Source organism: Sebastes umbrosus, chromosome 5 (genome assembly GCF_015220745.1).
Source record: "Sebastes umbrosus isolate fSebUmb1 chromosome 5, fSebUmb1.pri, whole genome shotgun sequence".
Classification (NCBI taxonomy): Eukaryota; Metazoa; Chordata; class Actinopteri; order Perciformes; family Sebastidae; genus Sebastes; species Sebastes umbrosus.
Window position 1 is genome coordinate 23,435,222 of NC_051273.1, and position 17,504 is coordinate 23,452,725.

General features: G+C 40.7%; 2 protein-coding genes and 1 long non-coding RNA gene across 4 annotated transcripts; 1 reads left to right on the plus strand and 2 right to left on the minus strand.

Moving 5' to 3' along the window:
- Nucleotides 1–2,700: 2,700 nt before the first annotated feature.
- prdx6 (peroxiredoxin 6) lies at nucleotides 2,701–10,474 on the minus strand. The gene is made up of 5 exons (XM_037769741.1): nucleotides 10,269–10,474; nucleotides 7,790–7,946; nucleotides 6,137–6,280; nucleotides 4,432–4,578; nucleotides 2,701–3,040 (listed from the first exon to the last, which is right to left on the minus strand). The coding sequence occupies exons 1-5, from the start codon at nucleotides 10,358–10,360 to the stop codon at nucleotides 2,915–2,917; spliced, it is 666 nt and encodes a 221-aa protein (XP_037625669.1). The 5' UTR covers nucleotides 10,361–10,474; the 3' UTR covers nucleotides 2,701–2,914.
- Nucleotides 10,475–11,874: 1,400 nt separating this feature from the next.
- Nucleotides 11,875–13,297, minus strand: LOC119488256. Its single transcript, XR_005206902.1, has 2 exons — nucleotides 12,693–13,297; nucleotides 11,875–12,434 (listed from the first exon to the last, which is right to left on the minus strand). It is a non-coding gene; the product is annotated as an uncharacterized LOC119488256 (long non-coding RNA).
- On the plus strand, nucleotides 11,957–16,811 carry plpp6 (phospholipid phosphatase 6). Of its 2 annotated transcripts, XM_037769746.1 has the most exons (3): nucleotides 11,957–12,489; nucleotides 12,622–12,668; nucleotides 16,275–16,618. In XM_037769746.1, the coding sequence occupies exons 1-3, from the start codon at nucleotides 11,991–11,993 to the stop codon at nucleotides 16,464–16,466; spliced, it is 738 nt and encodes a 245-aa protein (XP_037625674.1). In that variant the 5' UTR covers nucleotides 11,957–11,990; the 3' UTR covers nucleotides 16,467–16,618. The 2 variants fall into 2 exon arrangements, with proteins under 2 accessions (XP_037625674.1, XP_037625673.1); XM_037769745.1 differs by lacking the exon at nucleotides 12,622–12,668 and having other exon boundaries at nucleotides 16,275–16,811.
- The last annotated feature ends 693 nt before the right edge of the window (nucleotides 16,812–17,504 follow it).

A 17,504-nucleotide genomic window follows, 5' to 3' on the forward strand; every position in this document is an offset into this window, starting at 1 on the left:
CTCAGGAAAATTGGAGACTGGTGCTTCTGAGAGGAAAACATCTTCTTCTCTGAGATAAGGCGAGTTTGGTGGGAGGCCACTCCTTTCAGAGCGCTGCTTATGTCTTTGATCAGTAGTATGGTGTGTGTGTGTGTGTGTGTGTGTGTGTGTGTGTGCGTACGTGCGTGTGTGTGTGTGTGTGTGTGTGTGTTATAGAGAACGGTAGAAAGAGAGAGAGACCAGCAGCTGGTGTGTTGTGTTTTGCCCTGTGAGACCTGCTCAGGCTGGTGTTGTATTACATGTAATGTTGCCGAGGCGAGGTGGGGTGAGTTGGTTCGATCGCCAAGAAGTGAGGGGTGGCAGATGACGGGAGGGAGGAGAGGGGAGGGGGGGTTTGTACTGGGCAATAAAGCCAGCGTCTGACACCCAAAGCGCTTCTCATGCTCTGGCACTGGCTATTGTAGTCTGGAATTTGAGAAATGCATTTGATCAGTACGGTGCGTCTGTGTGGGTGTTATTTTGGACGACTCCTGAGGACAAAACAGCCACCAGAGAAGGCAAGGAGAGGAGGAGGAGGGCAAGGGTTACCTGATGAATACTTGTACTTTCATCTCACATTTGAGACGCCAGCATGCAGCGTTTTTGTCCAGAAGAATGTTTCCGTCTCTACACAGAAGCTCTGCAGAAGGAACAATATATATAAAAACACAATAAGGCACTGTTTCTTTAACCCTTATGGGGCGATTCTGTTAAGTGAGCATCTGATTAAAAAGAAAAAAAAAGAAGAATAACATTCCAGTTCACATTGTGTGGATGACAGGAGTGAAAAGGAGGAGGGCCCGACGATATTGTATCTGGCTCTGCTCACTCTCTGCCTCCCTCCTCACTCAAAGGGAATCCCATCTTTCTCTTTGACCTCAGCATTCCTCAGTGTGAATGCGAGGCCAGAGTGCGTGTGCATGTGTGTGTGTGAGAGAGATCAGTGTTCACCTTCAAACTACTTGAAGTAATTAATACGATCCTCAGCCATGCAGTCGTGAGGGTTGAATAACTCACAGAGGAAACCTACACCTCGGTCCTGGCTTCAGTGTCATCTACAGTTGAGGCTGACCTGCTGAGATGTGTTTACTGTCGGTTCAGTCCTTCATCTGCGTCTGCAACACTGAGATGTGATGAGAAGCTTTATAGTTACAAGATATTTAATTATTTTCAATGCAGTGCATAGCTTAGTTCAAGGAGTGCAAAGAAAAACAAGCAAACGGACACAAAAAGGAAACACATGAATGTGAAATGATGTGATATGGACAGTTCACTTCCCCAGCATACCAAGTAGCCCAACAGGCAAAAAGTGATTGAAGTGCCAGTGCAAACAAGTCCAGTTCCTGCAGAGCAATACAGGTCAGTGTATGGGTTTTATATAGCCATGATTCTGCTGAGTTGAAATTAAATAAACATACATTTATTATTCTCAAAAATGCATGCTCGACATTATGAAATCTCTTATATATAACCTGATGTTATAACCTGTGCTGTTTGTGTAATTAATCCTAATGTGTTATTCAAGCACGCTAATAAAAGAACTTCAGTAACTCATTTTCAGTGGTAGAACAAGTATGCAGGTCCTTTAATAAAAGGTGCAGTATCTGGCGGCATCTAGCGGTGAGGTCGCAGCTTGCAACCAACTGAAACTTCTCCCATGTGCCAAGTGTGTAGGAGAACTATGGTGGCCGACGAGAAAACACAAATGGTCCTATTAGGGCCTGTGTTTGGTATGTTTGTTCTGGGCTACTGTAGAAACATGGCGGCCGTGAGAACTGAGACACACGGGAGAAAGGAGGGTTAGACACACCCATATAAGTCTGCACAGGTGATTGAGTTAGTGAGGCGCAGGTGGTGGAATTAACGAGTCACAGGTGATTGAATTAGCGAGGGAGAGAAGCGTGGTCTTGTTCCTGAACCTCATTTAAATTAACCCATATGAGATTTTTAGAGGGGAAATGTAAATGCAGAGTCTTAATCTGTAAAGTAACCAGTAACTACAGCCGTCATATCAATGTAGCAATTTAGTGGCGTAGAAGTATAAAGCACCATAGAATGGATATAATCAAAGAACAAGTACCTTAAATTTGTACTTAAGTAAATGTACTTAGTTACTTTCCACTACCACATCTTTGGCTGTGCAGCTGCTGAACTTCAACTGGAGAATGGCATTTAAAAAGCCTTGACATGAAGCATAGAACAAACAGAACAATCAATTTAAAAGACTAATCCATTGTGCATTAAGACATTTAGACAGCTAGGGCATTAGCCTGTAATGCTGAGTTGGCAAAATGATTAAAAATGCAGAGTAAAAGGGGGGGGGGGGTTTGTAAAGCGCACTTTGTACTTTGAGAAACATCGCTGAAAGTAGATCAACTTGATGTGGTTCAATCCTCTTTTGTAATTCATGGAAATGTAAATAAACTAGTCTTTTCACTACATGTGGCACCACTCCCCATCTCTGCAATGGTTTGGTGCTTTCACCCTAATTGCTGTCAGGGGATACCATCAGAGGGTCAATCATTGTGCATATACTGCCACCTAATGATATAAAATGGTACTGCAGCAAAATTACATTTCTAGTTTAGGTTGTAGAGGGACATCTAGTGGTACAGTGAGTCAAAGCAGAGGAAGCTGTTACCAAACTGTTAACAGAGTGAAAAGATTCAAAGATTCAGAGGACATGTGTGAAAAGTTTGTTTATTGAAGGAAACAAGGCACTGGAATATGACACTATAAATACTTCTGGTTCATTCTTTCATTGTGTGATATTAGTCACTAAACTAGATAAGTGCATCTCTGCTTTTGGATAGTTCTACATGTAAATTATCACCCAATGATTTCCATTTTCTCAAAGAGCAGTAAACTAGAGAAGGATGTAATGTTGAGCGTCTCTTCAGGGCTGGGTGTAGCGCAAGTACTTCTTCCCAGAAGGCAGCTCTTTCGTGGTCACACCGTTGGGGAAGAGCTCAGCAGCTTCAGCATCAGAGAGCGAAGGAATGACCATGACTTTCTCACCAGGCTGAAAGAGACACGGCAACAACAAGGAAGTATGTTTTAGGAGCAGAGTTTAGTTTTGATTACAGTCATTACAGGAAGCCTTTTCTGTGATGATAATTACGTATGCAGCGGCCTCAAATGGCTCCTGTGTGTCATGTGGCTTTTGGTCATTTTCTTCAATGTTCCCACCAAAAATTAGGTCACATAGTTACAAGCATCGACTGCAATCTGCTCCGGCAGCTGAGTCGTTGGAAAGCGGTGCAGCTGCGCCCGATGGAGGCTACTAACTTGCACAAACCTCAGTCAGATAAAGGATCACTGAGTCAGGCAGACTCACATATTCTGCTCCTGCACTCTCGCTGCTACTAGGAGATGGAGGGGGGGTGGCAGGTTAAAAAAAGGGGGATGCATTTTGGTCATTTTGTTGACAAGGGCGATAGCATCCCCCCTCAAAACACCTACAGCTTATAACAACAATCTGAACTTGTCCGTGGAAAAAAACAAGCACTTTGGTGGATGTACATAGACGGCTGCAAGGTTGACGTATTTTTGTAGACCAACCAGGAAGTTAGAATCGCCCTGGTTCCCTCGACAAAAAGCAAATTAGTTCAGCGAGATAATCTCCGCAAATGAACATCACTTTTATGATTTTTGAAGCGGGGAATGCAATCGGCAGAAGAAGCTAACGTTAGGCTATAAATGAACCACACCACGGTCGCATGACTTCACGTCACCACCACTAAGATAAAGGCGGACGAGTCGGCGTGATGACGTTTAGTACTCTCATTTAGCCACCGCCTTTTTGAAGACACGTAAAGGCTTCAAAATTCACAAGTGGGGTATTTATTGATGTATTTTATAACGTAGAACAAAACTTTAAAATCTCTAAAGCTTGTGTTAACCACAGACTTTATTTTAAACATCTAACTAAAAACCCATTGACTTCCACACGAGGGAACCAGAAGTGCCATTTCCAGATTGTAGGTCTCAGACCGGCACCACTCTCCCCATTAATCACTTAGGGACTAATGGGAAAATAGGTTCCAGACTGAAAAATACCCAAGTTACCCTTTAAGTGTCTGTAAGAAGTCTGTAAGACTGTTTTAAAACAGTTTTTCAGAGCGTTGCTGAGTTCTTTAGAGAAAAGCAGGAAGCTGTAACCGTTGAAAGTTTGGACCGACTGTGAGGTCTATACCAACAGTGCGAAACTGTTTGAAAGGGAGACAGGAGGAACAGAAAGGCAGAAGTAACCTCAGGAACTTAAAGGACTATTTTGACATTTAGGGAAATATGCTTATTTGATGCCTCTCTCATATCTCTACGCTAAATATGAAGCTGGAGCAAGAAGACAGTTAGCTTAGCTTAGCACCGTTCACTGCTCCACGTCAAAAAACACACAGTTTAACTGTTTACCTTCCAGTCGACAGGTGTGGCGACCTTCTTCTGAGCGGTGAGCTGCAGAGAGTCGATAACTCGGAGCAACTCGTCAAAGTTCCTCCCTGTGGTGGCGGGGTAGAGGATGGACAGCTTCATCTTCTTGTCTGGGCCGATCACAAAGACCTAAAGTGGGTTAAGATGGCACAGGGTCAACATAACACACAGAATAGGCTTCTTCTTTTTAATATGGTGATAAATTCTGTCTTTTATCAGATGTAGTCTGCTGGGGGAGCAGCATTGGAGCCGGTGACACCAACAGATGTAATAAACTGATAAAGAGGGCTGGCTCTGTAATCGGCTGCAAACCAGACTCTTTTGAAGTTGTGGTGGAGAGGAGGACACTGAACAAACTGTTATCCTTCATGGATAATCCTGACCACCCTCTCCACCACCTACTGGACAGACAGCGAAGCGCTTTCTCTAACAGACTGATTCAGCTTTGCTGTCACAAGGACCAATACAAGAAATCTTTCCTGCCCTAAGCAATAACCCTCTACAACACCTCCCCTCTGTCTAAAAGAGAACCATCAGCTTTATAGTTTCTGTCTCAACCACAATCACTTCTGTTTCGCTTCTGCAATAACCTTGCACGTGTGAGTTTGCACACTGGTTTCCTACCTCATTTAACTTTTGTTTAAAAAGAAAAATTGTAACTTGCACACTTAGCTAATGTATATAGTATGTTATTCTATGTTTATATTTTCTTATGTTGGCTGTAGTAGTCTGGTATATTTATAAGGTATTCTAATATATTCTTTATATTGTGTAGTCTATGTAAGGGATAATGTACAGCGAGCCGGTCATTGTCGTGAAACAAACCCCAACACGAAGCGGAAGGATCTCTCATCACCCTGAAGGGGTTTATTTCACAATAATGACCCACTAGCTGTACATTATCCCGCTTATTACACGGCTACTTACTTAAGAAATCAATAATTTGACACAAAAACGGTCCGCCAGAGTTCGACATCAGAACTGCGGCCATAGCAACGGTCTGTTTCACATAGTAACGGTCTGCTATAAAGAAATAACAGACCGTATAACGCAGTGATGGACCAATCAGGATCGAGTATTCAACAAAGCCGTGTAAAAAAGATATTTATCTCTAGTGTTGATATGTACATTTTATTTATTGTTCCTGTGCATTGTCTGGATAACCTGCTGCTGTAATACAATAATTTCCCAATTTGGGATCAATAAAGTAAATCCATCTATCTATCTAAATACATCCACGAGACATTTCCCCATAAACATAAGCTTTCACTCCCTATACGAAGACTTTTTCCCCCTATAAAATATGTAATTCAATCCATTTCCATGTACAGAAACAGGTCATGTGAGAGACATTTAGACTGCTGTGTGCCACATGATGATTTCAGTAACATTCAGCTAACCTTCAGCTCAAAGAGATAATATTTGTTTAGATGCAAACACTGTGTACTGCTTGAGTAACATGTGAGCCTGCTCTCATGTGATTGTCTCCCAGATAACCGATGTGGTAGTCAGTTGCAACAAAATTTAGGAATAAAGACCTTCTTTCACAGGCAAAGAAGTCGGGGCAGGACAGTTTTGTTCTGCAAAAGAATTTTGGATCATAATGTGGTCTGGGCCTTTGTTTTTGTAGTGATGAAATACAAAATATGTCCAGCACTGAGGACAGGACGGAGGACAGGTTTCTTACACAGCGGGCGGTGAGGGGCATCCCATCCTTGTCTAGCTCATCGGGGTCCAGCATGCCCAGCTCGACGGACAGCTTTCTCTTGTCATCGGCGATGATGGGGAACGGCAGAGAGTCGTCAGCCGCACTGTTGAATGCCATCACATCCTGTAAAAGAGGGAGGGGACACATTCAGGCTTTGTTAATGTGTATATATCATCATCCCAAGTTAATAATTCTCACCATCCAGACAGCCATCTGTAATCATTCCAGCACCGGTTTGATGAGTGACCAGAGACCGTTAATCTTTAACTCTGTAAGTGCTCAGACACGGTGATTGTAGCGTCAACACTGTTGCCTCAGAGCGTTCAAAAAGCATGTAATTTTCTACTTTAACAGGAAGGCAGGGACGCGTTACCGTTGTAAAATCAAAACCATACAGGTAATCTAACTTGCCACTTGACCAGTAAACATTGATTTCCTCTTGGACCAATCACTGGCCTGTCTGAGGAGGCGTCAACGTGTCTGTGTTGAGGGTAAAGATTAACCCACGAGTATTTTACCCCTCAGTTTCCACCAAACCACAGGGACACAATTACAATGTTATTCAGAGTTAGAGGCAAGCAAGAGCAAATTAAATCAAGTTAGAAATTAAATTATAAATGTAATTAATTTAAAGAAATTAAGTTAAAATAAATCAGATTGAAATAAAAAAAATAAATGAAATTAATTCAATTTAAAAACAAAATAATTTGAATCAATTATATTAAATGTGATCAAAATACATTAAATAATTAAATTAAAAAAAATATATATATAAATTAAGTTAAATAAAGAATTAATTAATATTAGAAATTAAAAATCTAATTCAACATTAAATTAGATTAAAATGTCATTTTAATCTAATGTAAATTACATTAAATTAAATTTGATGCTATTTAAAAACATTAAATAAAATGTAATTCAATTTTTAAAAAAATCTACATTAAAAGTTAATTAAATTAGAAATGCAATTATACTAAAAATTAAATTAAAATTGACAGATTGCTGATAATTTAATGTACATTATATACATTAAGTTATTTACACTTAATGAACTGTTAAACAAATGTGGATTGGAAGAGAGCATTTTTGGTTTGAGGAATAATTCTCACAGACAGCTGAGATTTCAAGTTTATCAGCACTGCAAACCACATTTTCCCCATGTCCATGTAGTGGAGAGTTCTGAAAACTGTCATCTCTGTGTTGCTGGATTATTTGATTTTATTTAATTTAATTTTAAAAGTTCATGATCTGCCATACATCGCCTCCAGAAAATGCTTTGTGAATTACTCTTAGAAGGAAAATGTTTGAGTCCTAAAGTTAGGACTGACATACCCTTTATTTTACAAGTTTCTCCTAACTGCCAGTTAGGAGCTTCTTTTATCCCTAGGACCTTAAGTGAATACGGTACCTGGACTTTAAAGAAAGAGACACTGGCTGAGTTTGATTTTGGTGAAAATTGGAAGATTTTGAATTCAGATGATAGACAGCAAGCAGTGACTCATGACACTACTGTCAATGTTTCTAGAAAGTGAGCCACATGCAAGCTTTAAAATGTCAATGTTATACATTATATATTGTATATCACAATTAAACGGTAGAGATATACGGCGTATATGTGTGTGCATCCCCAACCTTGCTCCAGTTGCGGTGATCCTCGACACTGTCAATGGACAAGGCGATCATCTTCACGCCTCGTTTCTTGAACTGATCACTGATCTTGGCGGCGCAGGCGAGCTCAGTGGTGCAGACCGGAGTGAAGTCCCTCGGGTGGGAGAACAGGATACCCCATCTACAGAGGAAAACAGGCATAAAAACAATTAAGTCTTTGCTCTATGCATCATTTTCTGTCTCAGAAACCTCAATGTGAAAAAACTCTATTAGGGAAAATAGCAAATAAGATCAGCAAACACTCGTGTACTCCTGTTTAACACAGACCTTGCATAAAGCCAAGTTTATGGAGCAGCCATGTTAAGTCATTTAGGCACAAGTTCAAGTAGCCACACTAAAAGAAGTAGCCCAAAGGTCAAACCTGCACGGAGTTTAAGGTAATGCAAATTACATAACGTACACATTTATTCTGTTTTTATGTTCTGTATTTGTGTCTGTTGTGGTTGTGCATGTATGTCTTGATGTTTTCCGTTAGGAAGGAACACAGAGTACAGAATGGCTGATAGTAATAAGAGCACATCCAGTGGGAGTTCGGACAACAGAAGAGGAAGATATGGCTATAACAAAAAAAGAGAAAGACCGAGAACATTAAGTCTCAGTGGAGGAAATTCCAGATGCAGATTGAAGCAACAGGTGTCAGTGAATCTGGCAGACTCGAGCTGAAAATCCAGCTGTGTACTGAAAATGGACGCCAGTTTTTCTGCAGAAACACTTGAAATGTTTGATCTTCTTCAAGGATAATTCACCATTGAATCACATGAGTTTTATGCCTCACATGATGTATGACGATGTATTTCCTCTTCACTGTGTTGTAATATACTATCACACGGGGTAGAGGCAACTGCTCCTCAAGGGCGTTGTGATCACCTGATTATGGGATGACCAGATTAGAGTGTGACAGTCTCAATATGTTGAAGCAGAACCCACTCTGCCTAAATACTGACACAGTTTCTAAGAGGAATGTGCTTAGAAGCTGGTGTTGATTTCACCATTGACATCATTTGATTCTTTTGCAGTAAAAACTTGACCTATAAATCCAAAGATTGGCTCAAAGACAACTGATTAGATGACAAGTGATAATGTAAAAAGTTTGTTAATTTGCTCTGCTTAAATTGCAAGTTGGCAGACACAAACTCAACCAAGCATTATTGTTAATGCACAATGGACCTTAAAACTAGGACACATTTTTTTTTTTTTGTCTTTGTGATGAAAATTCAAAAGAAAATTAATAAAAAAAAAGAAAAATAGGACACATATTCAACAGATGGTGGCCTCTCACAGTCCAACATAAATAAAAAATAAGTGAAAATTAGAAATAAAAATATCTAATTAAACATTAAATTATATTAAAGTAAAAAGACATTTTAAATTACATTAAATTAAATTTAATGTGATTTAAAAACATTAAATAAGAAATGAAATTTAATTTAAAAATGTTTTAATTGTATTCAATTAAAAAAATCAATTAAGCATTCAGTTACATTAAAAGTTAATACAATTAGAGATTAAATTACATACATTTTTTAATTATTAATTAAATAATTATTTAATATACACTTAATGAACTGTGGATCTGAAGAGAGCATTCATCAGCACTGCAAACCACTGTCATCTCATCTATTCCCACTAAGGAAACAAGGAAGTTCATAACGTGACTGGGTGGTTACTTTATAATGATAAGAGTGTAGTTCCAGCAGGTTATGCCTGTTTGGAAATTAATGCCAGTTGCAACAGGATATCTGCTCCTCCACTGTGTAGCCCCGCTTCAGGATAAGGAAATAAATCATGAAATATTACCTTTGAGAATAGAAGATGCAAACAAGTAGAATTTGATTATTCTGAAAGTTTTTTTTTTAGAAATTGTAACAAGTAAACCTATTAATGGGAAACCCAGGCTGCATGTGTGTGTTTTGGTTTCAATACATGTAGTAGTAATCCTTCCTCTCTGCTGGATACCAAAGGGGATGTGAGCACTGAGGCCCAGTTCCAAGTTACACAATACAGGCCTTGTTCTGAATGTGCTTACAGCTCATTAATGAGTTGGCCAGAGAAAATGAGTGAAATGCACATAAGCTTTATTGCCACATTGCTCTCTTTGTAGTCTGCAGCTATTGCAGCTCTATGTTGCTCTGAGCCATGCAAAAACATATCTATATTATCATTTTCTAATGCAACACAGTCATGCTTATGTAACTCCATCTGTGTCAGTCAGGAGGTGTCGCATGGCAGTCACACACAGTGGGATCAAGTGATCTGTGATCTCTATAAAATCCTTTTGAATTCAGATTTAATCCTCATTACTCAGATCAGCATTCAAAGCTTCTCAGTGTGACACCAGGCCCTGCACACAACCAGCTCCTCATGGCTCAATGTAATGTTGCATTGGTACAAACATGGTTTAAAAACTCAGAATAAAACACATGTGATGTACTTGTGGACTTACGAGCTTCCCAGGAAGTCGTGGAACTTGATCCTGCCGATGGTGGTGTCGGCCTCGAAGTTGGGGAACACGTCTCCCAGCAGAAGTCCCGGCATGTTGGCTCTTCTCTTCTCTGCTGCTCAGAAAGGACGAGGAGGAACCGACCTGCTGGTCAGTAGATTTAGTTTATCAGCACCTCATGAATGGACCCGGATAGGGGCGGGGCTAACCTCTGTTACGTAGAGATCATCAACCAATCAGAGGAGAGTGTTCTCCTTCTTCTTCGTTGGGGTTTTACGGCAGCTGGCATGCGTTGTATTTCATTGCTGCTGCCACCTTCTGGAACTAGTCCATTACTGTACCCATAGATATAAAACAACTGTGTATATATATATATATATATATATATATATAAATACAGTATACATATATATATGTACAGTATACATATATATATGTATGTATACATATATATATGTACTTATGCACTTTACTACGGACATGAATGCACTTTTCTCTGCTGCTAAACGACTGTAAATTGGGTGTATGACTGCGAATTGTATGAAATTGTGTCTGAAACGTTTACTTATTTTATTCTTTTATTGTTATTTTTAGGTATGCTAGTTTTAATACTTATTTATTCTATCCTTTTTAATGCACTGACGGGAGCTGGGAGAAACAATATTTAGTTTCCTTCTGTGTATGCAAATACTAAGTGAAATGACAATAAAGTGAATCTTGATCTCTTGAGTGTAAACATGTAGAAACAAAAAATACAAGTATTAACCTGAAAATGAGTCTTTAATATGGGACCTTTAAACCAGAAACCAGAAAAACACGTCTCCAACTCTTTTATTGCATTTCATTTAATTTTAATTAACCCTCCTGTTGTCATCGGGTCAAATTTGACCCATTTTCAAACCATATGGTCTTTGCAAAAAAATAAATAATGACAACTACTTTCGTTGAATTTTGGGTATTTTATCCAAAATTATAGCACCTGTGGTGTTCCCGGGTCAATTTTGACCCGGTGGTGCAATGTGTCACACCATCATTAAACATTTTTTTTTAGATAATAATATTTGTAATATTCTGACTAAACTTTGACATATACCGGTGTGTGATAATCCATCAACATTATTCCTCCATTTTTGAGTATAGTCCAAATAATTCATAATTTCTGCATTTTTTCCTTAAAAAAAAATGAGGTTTAATTTCATATAAATTAGGTTTATGGATCATGAATTCCCAAAAAAAGTGTAAAACTTGTGGTTATGAGTTGGAATGAAGTTGGCCAAAAAGGTGTAATACAGAATTGGGTGATAATTTATAATGTATGCTTTAAAAACAGTCAAACCAGACCGGGTCAATTTGTTGCATGGTCGACGGGAAGACAACAGGAGGGTTCATTTAATTTTAATTTCTATTTTAGGGTGTGAGGTTACAGCAGGGGTCAGCAACCTTTACTATCAAAAGAGACATTTTAGGTTACAGCAACAGAAGAATCAATAGAAACCAGTCATGTGCACATTCCTAGAAGAAAAAAACTCAATTTCCCAAGGAGCTTTGCGGTTAGTACAACAAAGATGGCGAGTTCAGCTCAGTGTTCCAGGACGTGATATGAATTGAGAAAACGTCCAACAGATGAACTAAAGCAGCGACAACCCGGCACAGCACTGCAGATAAATCACCACAGCGGGTCAAACTACATCACAACCTGCCTCCACCGGTGAATTAAACAGTGAAATGCCTTCTCCCAAAGCGAAGAACCCGGGTCGCAGCGGGGGCAGCCCGGTGCTCGGCAGCACCAACGGCCGCTACGAGTTCATGTCGTTAACGAAGCCGTTGAACAGGTCCTCTCCTCCGGCGCTGCTCCTCCAGCGGCAGGGCTCCGACCCGACCACCGCCCGACTCAGAGCCTCGGAGAGCCCCACTCGGCGCCGCGGCTCCAGCTCCTCCACGGGCTCCGGGAGCGGTGGTCAGGGGCCGCCAGAGGAGGACGGGATCCGGCTCAACCCTTCCTTTATCCGGGTAGCGCTCAGCTCGCTCCTCGCCATCGACCTGTGGATGTCCAAGCGGCTGGGAGTGTGCGCCTGTGAGGACTCCTCCTGGGGCAGTGTGCGTCCTCTAATGAAACTCATAGAGATCTCTGGACATGGCATCCCCTGGCTGGCTGGGTCCGCCTACTGTCTGTACAAGAGTGACAGTGCAACAGGACAAGAAGTCATGCTCAACCTGCTCATGGGTAAAAAAACAAAAAACACTCTGCTATTTGTGTTGTGATGAATTAACACATGCATCTTTACTTATACCAATGCAGATGCATCCATGATGCAGCTTGGCTGAGGTGCAGTATTTGTGTCACTCTCTCCCCCAGCTCCTCCTCCCTCCCTCCCATCTGCATCTTTTAATCAGAGCTCACAGGTGATCCCACCTCCCATTTTTTACCTTTACTCCATCAGGAGGGATATGTATATATGAAGGTGATGATGGGATAAGGGCACTATCAAGATCACGCTGAGTAAAACATGGTGGGCTGAAAAGGAGTTGCAAGACAGGTTCTGCTTCTTCTTCTTCTTAATGCATGCATGAAAATAAAGCAAACTTTGCACATAGGTCCAGTCAAAAAAACACTCTGCTATTTGTGTTGTCATGAATTAACACATGCATCTTTACTTATACCGATGCAGATACATCCATGGTGCAGAGGTTTGTTGGTGAGCTTGGCTGAGGTGCAGTATCTCCTCCCTCCCTCCCATCTGCATCTCTTAATCAGAACTCACAGGTGTTCCCACCTCCCAATTTTTTACCTTTCCTCCATCAGGGCTGGCAGGTTGTCACATGACATCTCTGTTGTTCATTCTGGACTTAATCCACCTCTTGTTTGCAGCTGTAGCCGGCTCCAAAATAACCATGGGTCTGTCTGACTGGCACTTTGTGACACCACAGGAGGGATATGTGTATATATACGAAGGTGATGATGATGGGATAAGGGCACGATCAAGATCACCCTAAGTAAAATATGGTGGGCTGAAAAGGAGTTGCAAGACAGGTTCTTCTTCTTCTTCTTATTATTATTATTATTATTATTATTATTATTATTAATAATACATGCATGCATGGGAAGGCAGATTTGCCTTCCCTTGCATGAAAATAAAGCAAACTTTGCACATAGGTCCAGTCAAAAAAACACTCTGCTATTTGTGTTGTCACTATGTGTCTCCCTGCAGGAGGGAATGACCACAGAAATCTGTACTTATACCAAATGCAGATACATCCATGATACAGACAGGTTTGTTGGTGAGCTTGGCTGAGGTGCAGTATTTGTGTCACTCTCCCCCAGCTCCTCTTTCTTCCATCCTCCCTCCCGTCTGAATCTCTTAATCAGAACTCACAGGTGATCCCACCTCCCATCACTATTTATACTGACCCATTTTTACCTTTCCTCCATCAGTGCTGGCAGGTTGTCACATGACAACCTGTTGTTCATTCTGGCATTAATCCACCTCTTGTTTGCAGCTGCTCCAAAATAACCCAGAGTCTGTCTTGACTGACACTTTGTGAAACTACAGGAGGGATTATATATATGTGAAGGTGATGATGGGATGAGGGCACTATCAAGATTTTGAGATAAATAAGGTGTAGACAAGTGTGAGCTGCAGTGCAGGTCCATCAGAATGAAAACACTTCATGCAACTCTTCTACAGCACGCCATGCTTTATTCTCACCAAATGTTTACTGCCGTCTTGTCTTCATTAGACTGGTCTCTGAGTAAAGCATGGTGGGCTGAAGAGGAATTGCGTCTTCTTCTTCTTCTTCTTCTTCTTCTTCTTCTCCTTCTTCGGAAATCTGCCTTCCCATGCATTAAAATAAAGCAAACTTTGCACATAGGTCCATTCCTCAACTGGCTTTGTGGGCCAATATTCCTGATGGTGGCACTAAAGCAAATGCCTAAAGTTAAAAACTTTAATAATTCATCACAAATCAGCCGTACATGCTTAAACTTTGCAACTTCCATCAAAATGTAGAGTAAGATGACTATGATTTCTTTACTCGTTTTTATGCTTTTTTTCATGCTGAATGACTTATTTCCAAGAAACTTATGAGCACAACTCTGGTAAACACAAGATTTAAAATGGTGCTTTTTGAGTGATTCTTTGTGGAGAAACTCAGTTTCACAGATCTGTCGATTTAATCAACTAATCGCTTAGTCAGCAAAATTGTTTGAGTGTTAGTCAACTAAGAATATCTTTGGTCGAGGACAGCCCTAGTAAAAATCTATAAGGAATTAAAAAGCATGATGCTGCATGCCAAATAGACTCCCCTCATTTTAACTTTCTTCACTGAAACCCATACAGTACATGCTCAAGTGTGCATCAACATTGTACATCAAGGTTTGTCTATTGTTACAGGAAGAGGATTTGTGTATGAATGTTTCTTTTTTGGTGTGGGATAAGGACATGGGATGTCCATAATTATGAGGCAGGTAGAGGCAAGTCTGTCTCCATCATCTTCCCATGACCAATTATGTTGCTTTTCTGATGCACCAGTGCTGACATGTTCTCATATGTAGATGGCATCTGTTGTTCATTCTGGCCTTAATTCACCTCTGCTTGCAGTGTCCCCTCCTCATTTCTAGTTATAACTTGTCCCCTATAGTATTATCCATATGTGTCAGTCAGCTTACAGTTGGCTTTGGTTTTGCCTGATGTGAACTTTTCCTTTGTGCAGGTGTTTGAATGCTTTTCTTATGGTATGGGGTAATTATAGTGACAGGTGGCAGGCAGAGGCAAGTCTGCCTCTGTATTTGCATATTCCTCTGGACAGAGAAGTTGTGACCAACTTTCCTTTCAGCACCTGTCCGAGGTTTGTTAGAGGCGTGTTGACTGCTAAAATGTGAATCCGTAACAGTATGAGCTAGTACTGAAACTGCGAGTTGATTAATCAGTTAGGCGTTGACAACAATTCTGATAGTCGATTCATCTGTTAAGTTATATATTTAGCAAAAAACCCTGAACAGTTGACGGATTCAGCTTCTCAAATGTGAGGATTTGCTGCTTTTCTCCGTTTTATCTCATTCTTAATTCAGTGTATTTGGGTGTTAGATTGTTGTTTGGACAAAACAATCAATTTGAAGATGCCACCTTGGGTTCTAGCAACATTTTTATGAATATTTTGTCACTGTTATCTGACCTTTTTATATTTTCTAGTGCTTAGTACTGTACAAGTTTACTAGGGCTGTCGATCGATTAAAATATTTACTCGCGGTTAATCAAAAATCAAAATATACCTTAAAGGGAGATCTGTCAAGTATCTTTGAGATCCTTAAAAAGCGCTATATAAGTTTAATATATTATTAATATATTACTTAATACTCTTATCAACATGAGCTTGGGCAAATATGCTTGCTTCATGCAAATGTATGTATATATCTGTATAACAACACAAAACAATGACAAACATTGTCCTGAAACGCTCACAGGTACTGCATTTAGCATTACAAATTTGCAACAACAGCTGTCAGTGTGCTGACTTGACTATGACTTGCCCACAAACTGCATGTGATTATCATAAAGTGGGCATTTCTGTAAAGGGGAGACTTGTGTCTATTGTTACAGGAAGAGGATTTGTGCGTCTCTCTCCTTGTTTTCAGAGGTTGTTTTGCCCAGTACTTAACACAAGCCAACAAAATGCTGATGTTGCCTGATGTGAACTTTTGACTGTGTGCGGGTGAATGAATGTTTTTCTTCTGATGTGGAATAAGGATACGATATGTCCTGTATTATGAGGCACATAGAGTCAAGTCTTTCTCCATCATCTGCCAAACCATCTCCCAACTCTCATCACCGTTTATGTTGCCTTTCTGACGCACTTTATCTCGAGTGTTAGTTGAGGACAGCCCTACTCTCTTTATATCTCTTGATATGTAACTCAAGTGTCTCATATCTGTTTGACAATTGTTCTTGTGTTAATGTGACCACATTGCTGTTTCTTCATATCACATCTATGTCCCTCCTTCATCCCCTCCAGGCCTGCTGTTGGACCTGGTCCTGGTCGGCATTGTTAAGGCAGTGGTGCGTCGCCGTCGGCCATCACATAACCGCATGGACATGTTCGCCACCTTTTCCGTGGACCGCTACTCCTTCCCTTCAGGCCACGCCACCCGCGCCGCCATGTGTGGGCGGTTCCTGCTGGCTCACCTCGTGCTGGCAGCCCCGCTGAGGGTCCTGGTCCTGCTGTGGGCCGGCCTGGTGGGGCTGAGCCGCGTGCTGCTGGGCAGGCACAACGTGACTGACGTGATGTTTGGCTTTTGGATGGGCTACTGCCAGTACAACCTGGTAGAGATGCTGTGGCTCTCGCCTCAAACCCTGCAAGGGCTGCTGGGACAGTTAGCTTAATAATAAGGATCGAAGGAGGAGGAGACACGGTGGTTTAAATTTTGATTGTCGGAGCACCTGTGCACCTTTTTTTTCTTTTAAACTGAAATATAAGACAAATGGTCTTTTGGCTAGGGAAGAAAGCTCTATCAAGCACTGCTTTGTTCTGCTGTTATCTGACACTTACAGGCACAATAAGAAGGATTTGTTGGTTGCGGTTTGTTTTTCATCATCTGTTTTTCAATTAATGCCGAAGCAAACAGCAGTAAGTAGTAAAAACACTGTAATATAAAAGTAAATGATAAATCAGTGGGAATATATCCAAAGCTGTTCTACGAACAAACCCTGATGAAATTTCTCGTTTAAAGGTTCAAAGTCTCCAGCAGCAACTGCACTTTACCCGCTGTTCACAAACTACAATTTATAAACCTATCTGTTGCACAGACAGGGGGCTCACAGTTGTAAGGCCCCTCCTGTTATTGCCCTATAAGGCCATGGTTAATGGGAGGGCCTTGCCCACCTTATCCTCACCTGCCCTCTGTCTTTCTAAGAGCTGATTTCGATATATGATCTCCCCACAAACGAGTTTACAGTTTACGCTCCTGTTCAAGTGCAGACCTGTAAGCCTGTAAGCCCCAGCCTCTGTCACAGAGCAAACTTTAATGTCCTCTTTACATGACTACATCTGATAGGATTAGACATTATATTGTTTCAAGTAGACAAACCCAAACCCCCATAAACCTTAATCTCACCCATTTACTTTACTAGAATTTACTATGTCAATAAAACAGTGATAGTGTCAAAGAAATAAGACTAACTATCAGACATGTATTTTGGGTTTTTGGACAGAAATGTCCTAATTTTCCAAAACACATTATTCAAA

Excerpts from the sequence above, each read along its gene's own strand:
- prdx6 (XM_037769741.1), bottom strand. The coding sequence starts at position 10,360 with ATGCCGGGACTTCTGCTGGGAGACGTGTTCCCCAACTTCGAGGCCGAC. Across the intron at positions 6,281-7,789 it reads ATCACCGCAACTGGAGCAAG|GATGTGATGGCATTCAACAG; the intron begins GTTGGGGATGCA and ends CCTCTTTTACAG. Across the intron at positions 3,041-4,431 it reads CCACACCTGTCGACTGGAAG|CCTGGTGAGAAAGTCATGGT; the intron begins GTAAACAGTTAA and ends TGTCTCTTTCAG.
- plpp6 (XM_037769745.1), top strand. The coding sequence starts at position 11,991 with ATGCCTTCTCCCAAAGCGAAGAACCCGGGTCGCAGCGGGGGCAGCCCG. Across the intron at positions 12,490-16,274 it reads CATGCTCAACCTGCTCATGG|GCCTGCTGTTGGACCTGGTC; the intron begins GTAAAAAAACAA and ends CATCCCCTCCAG.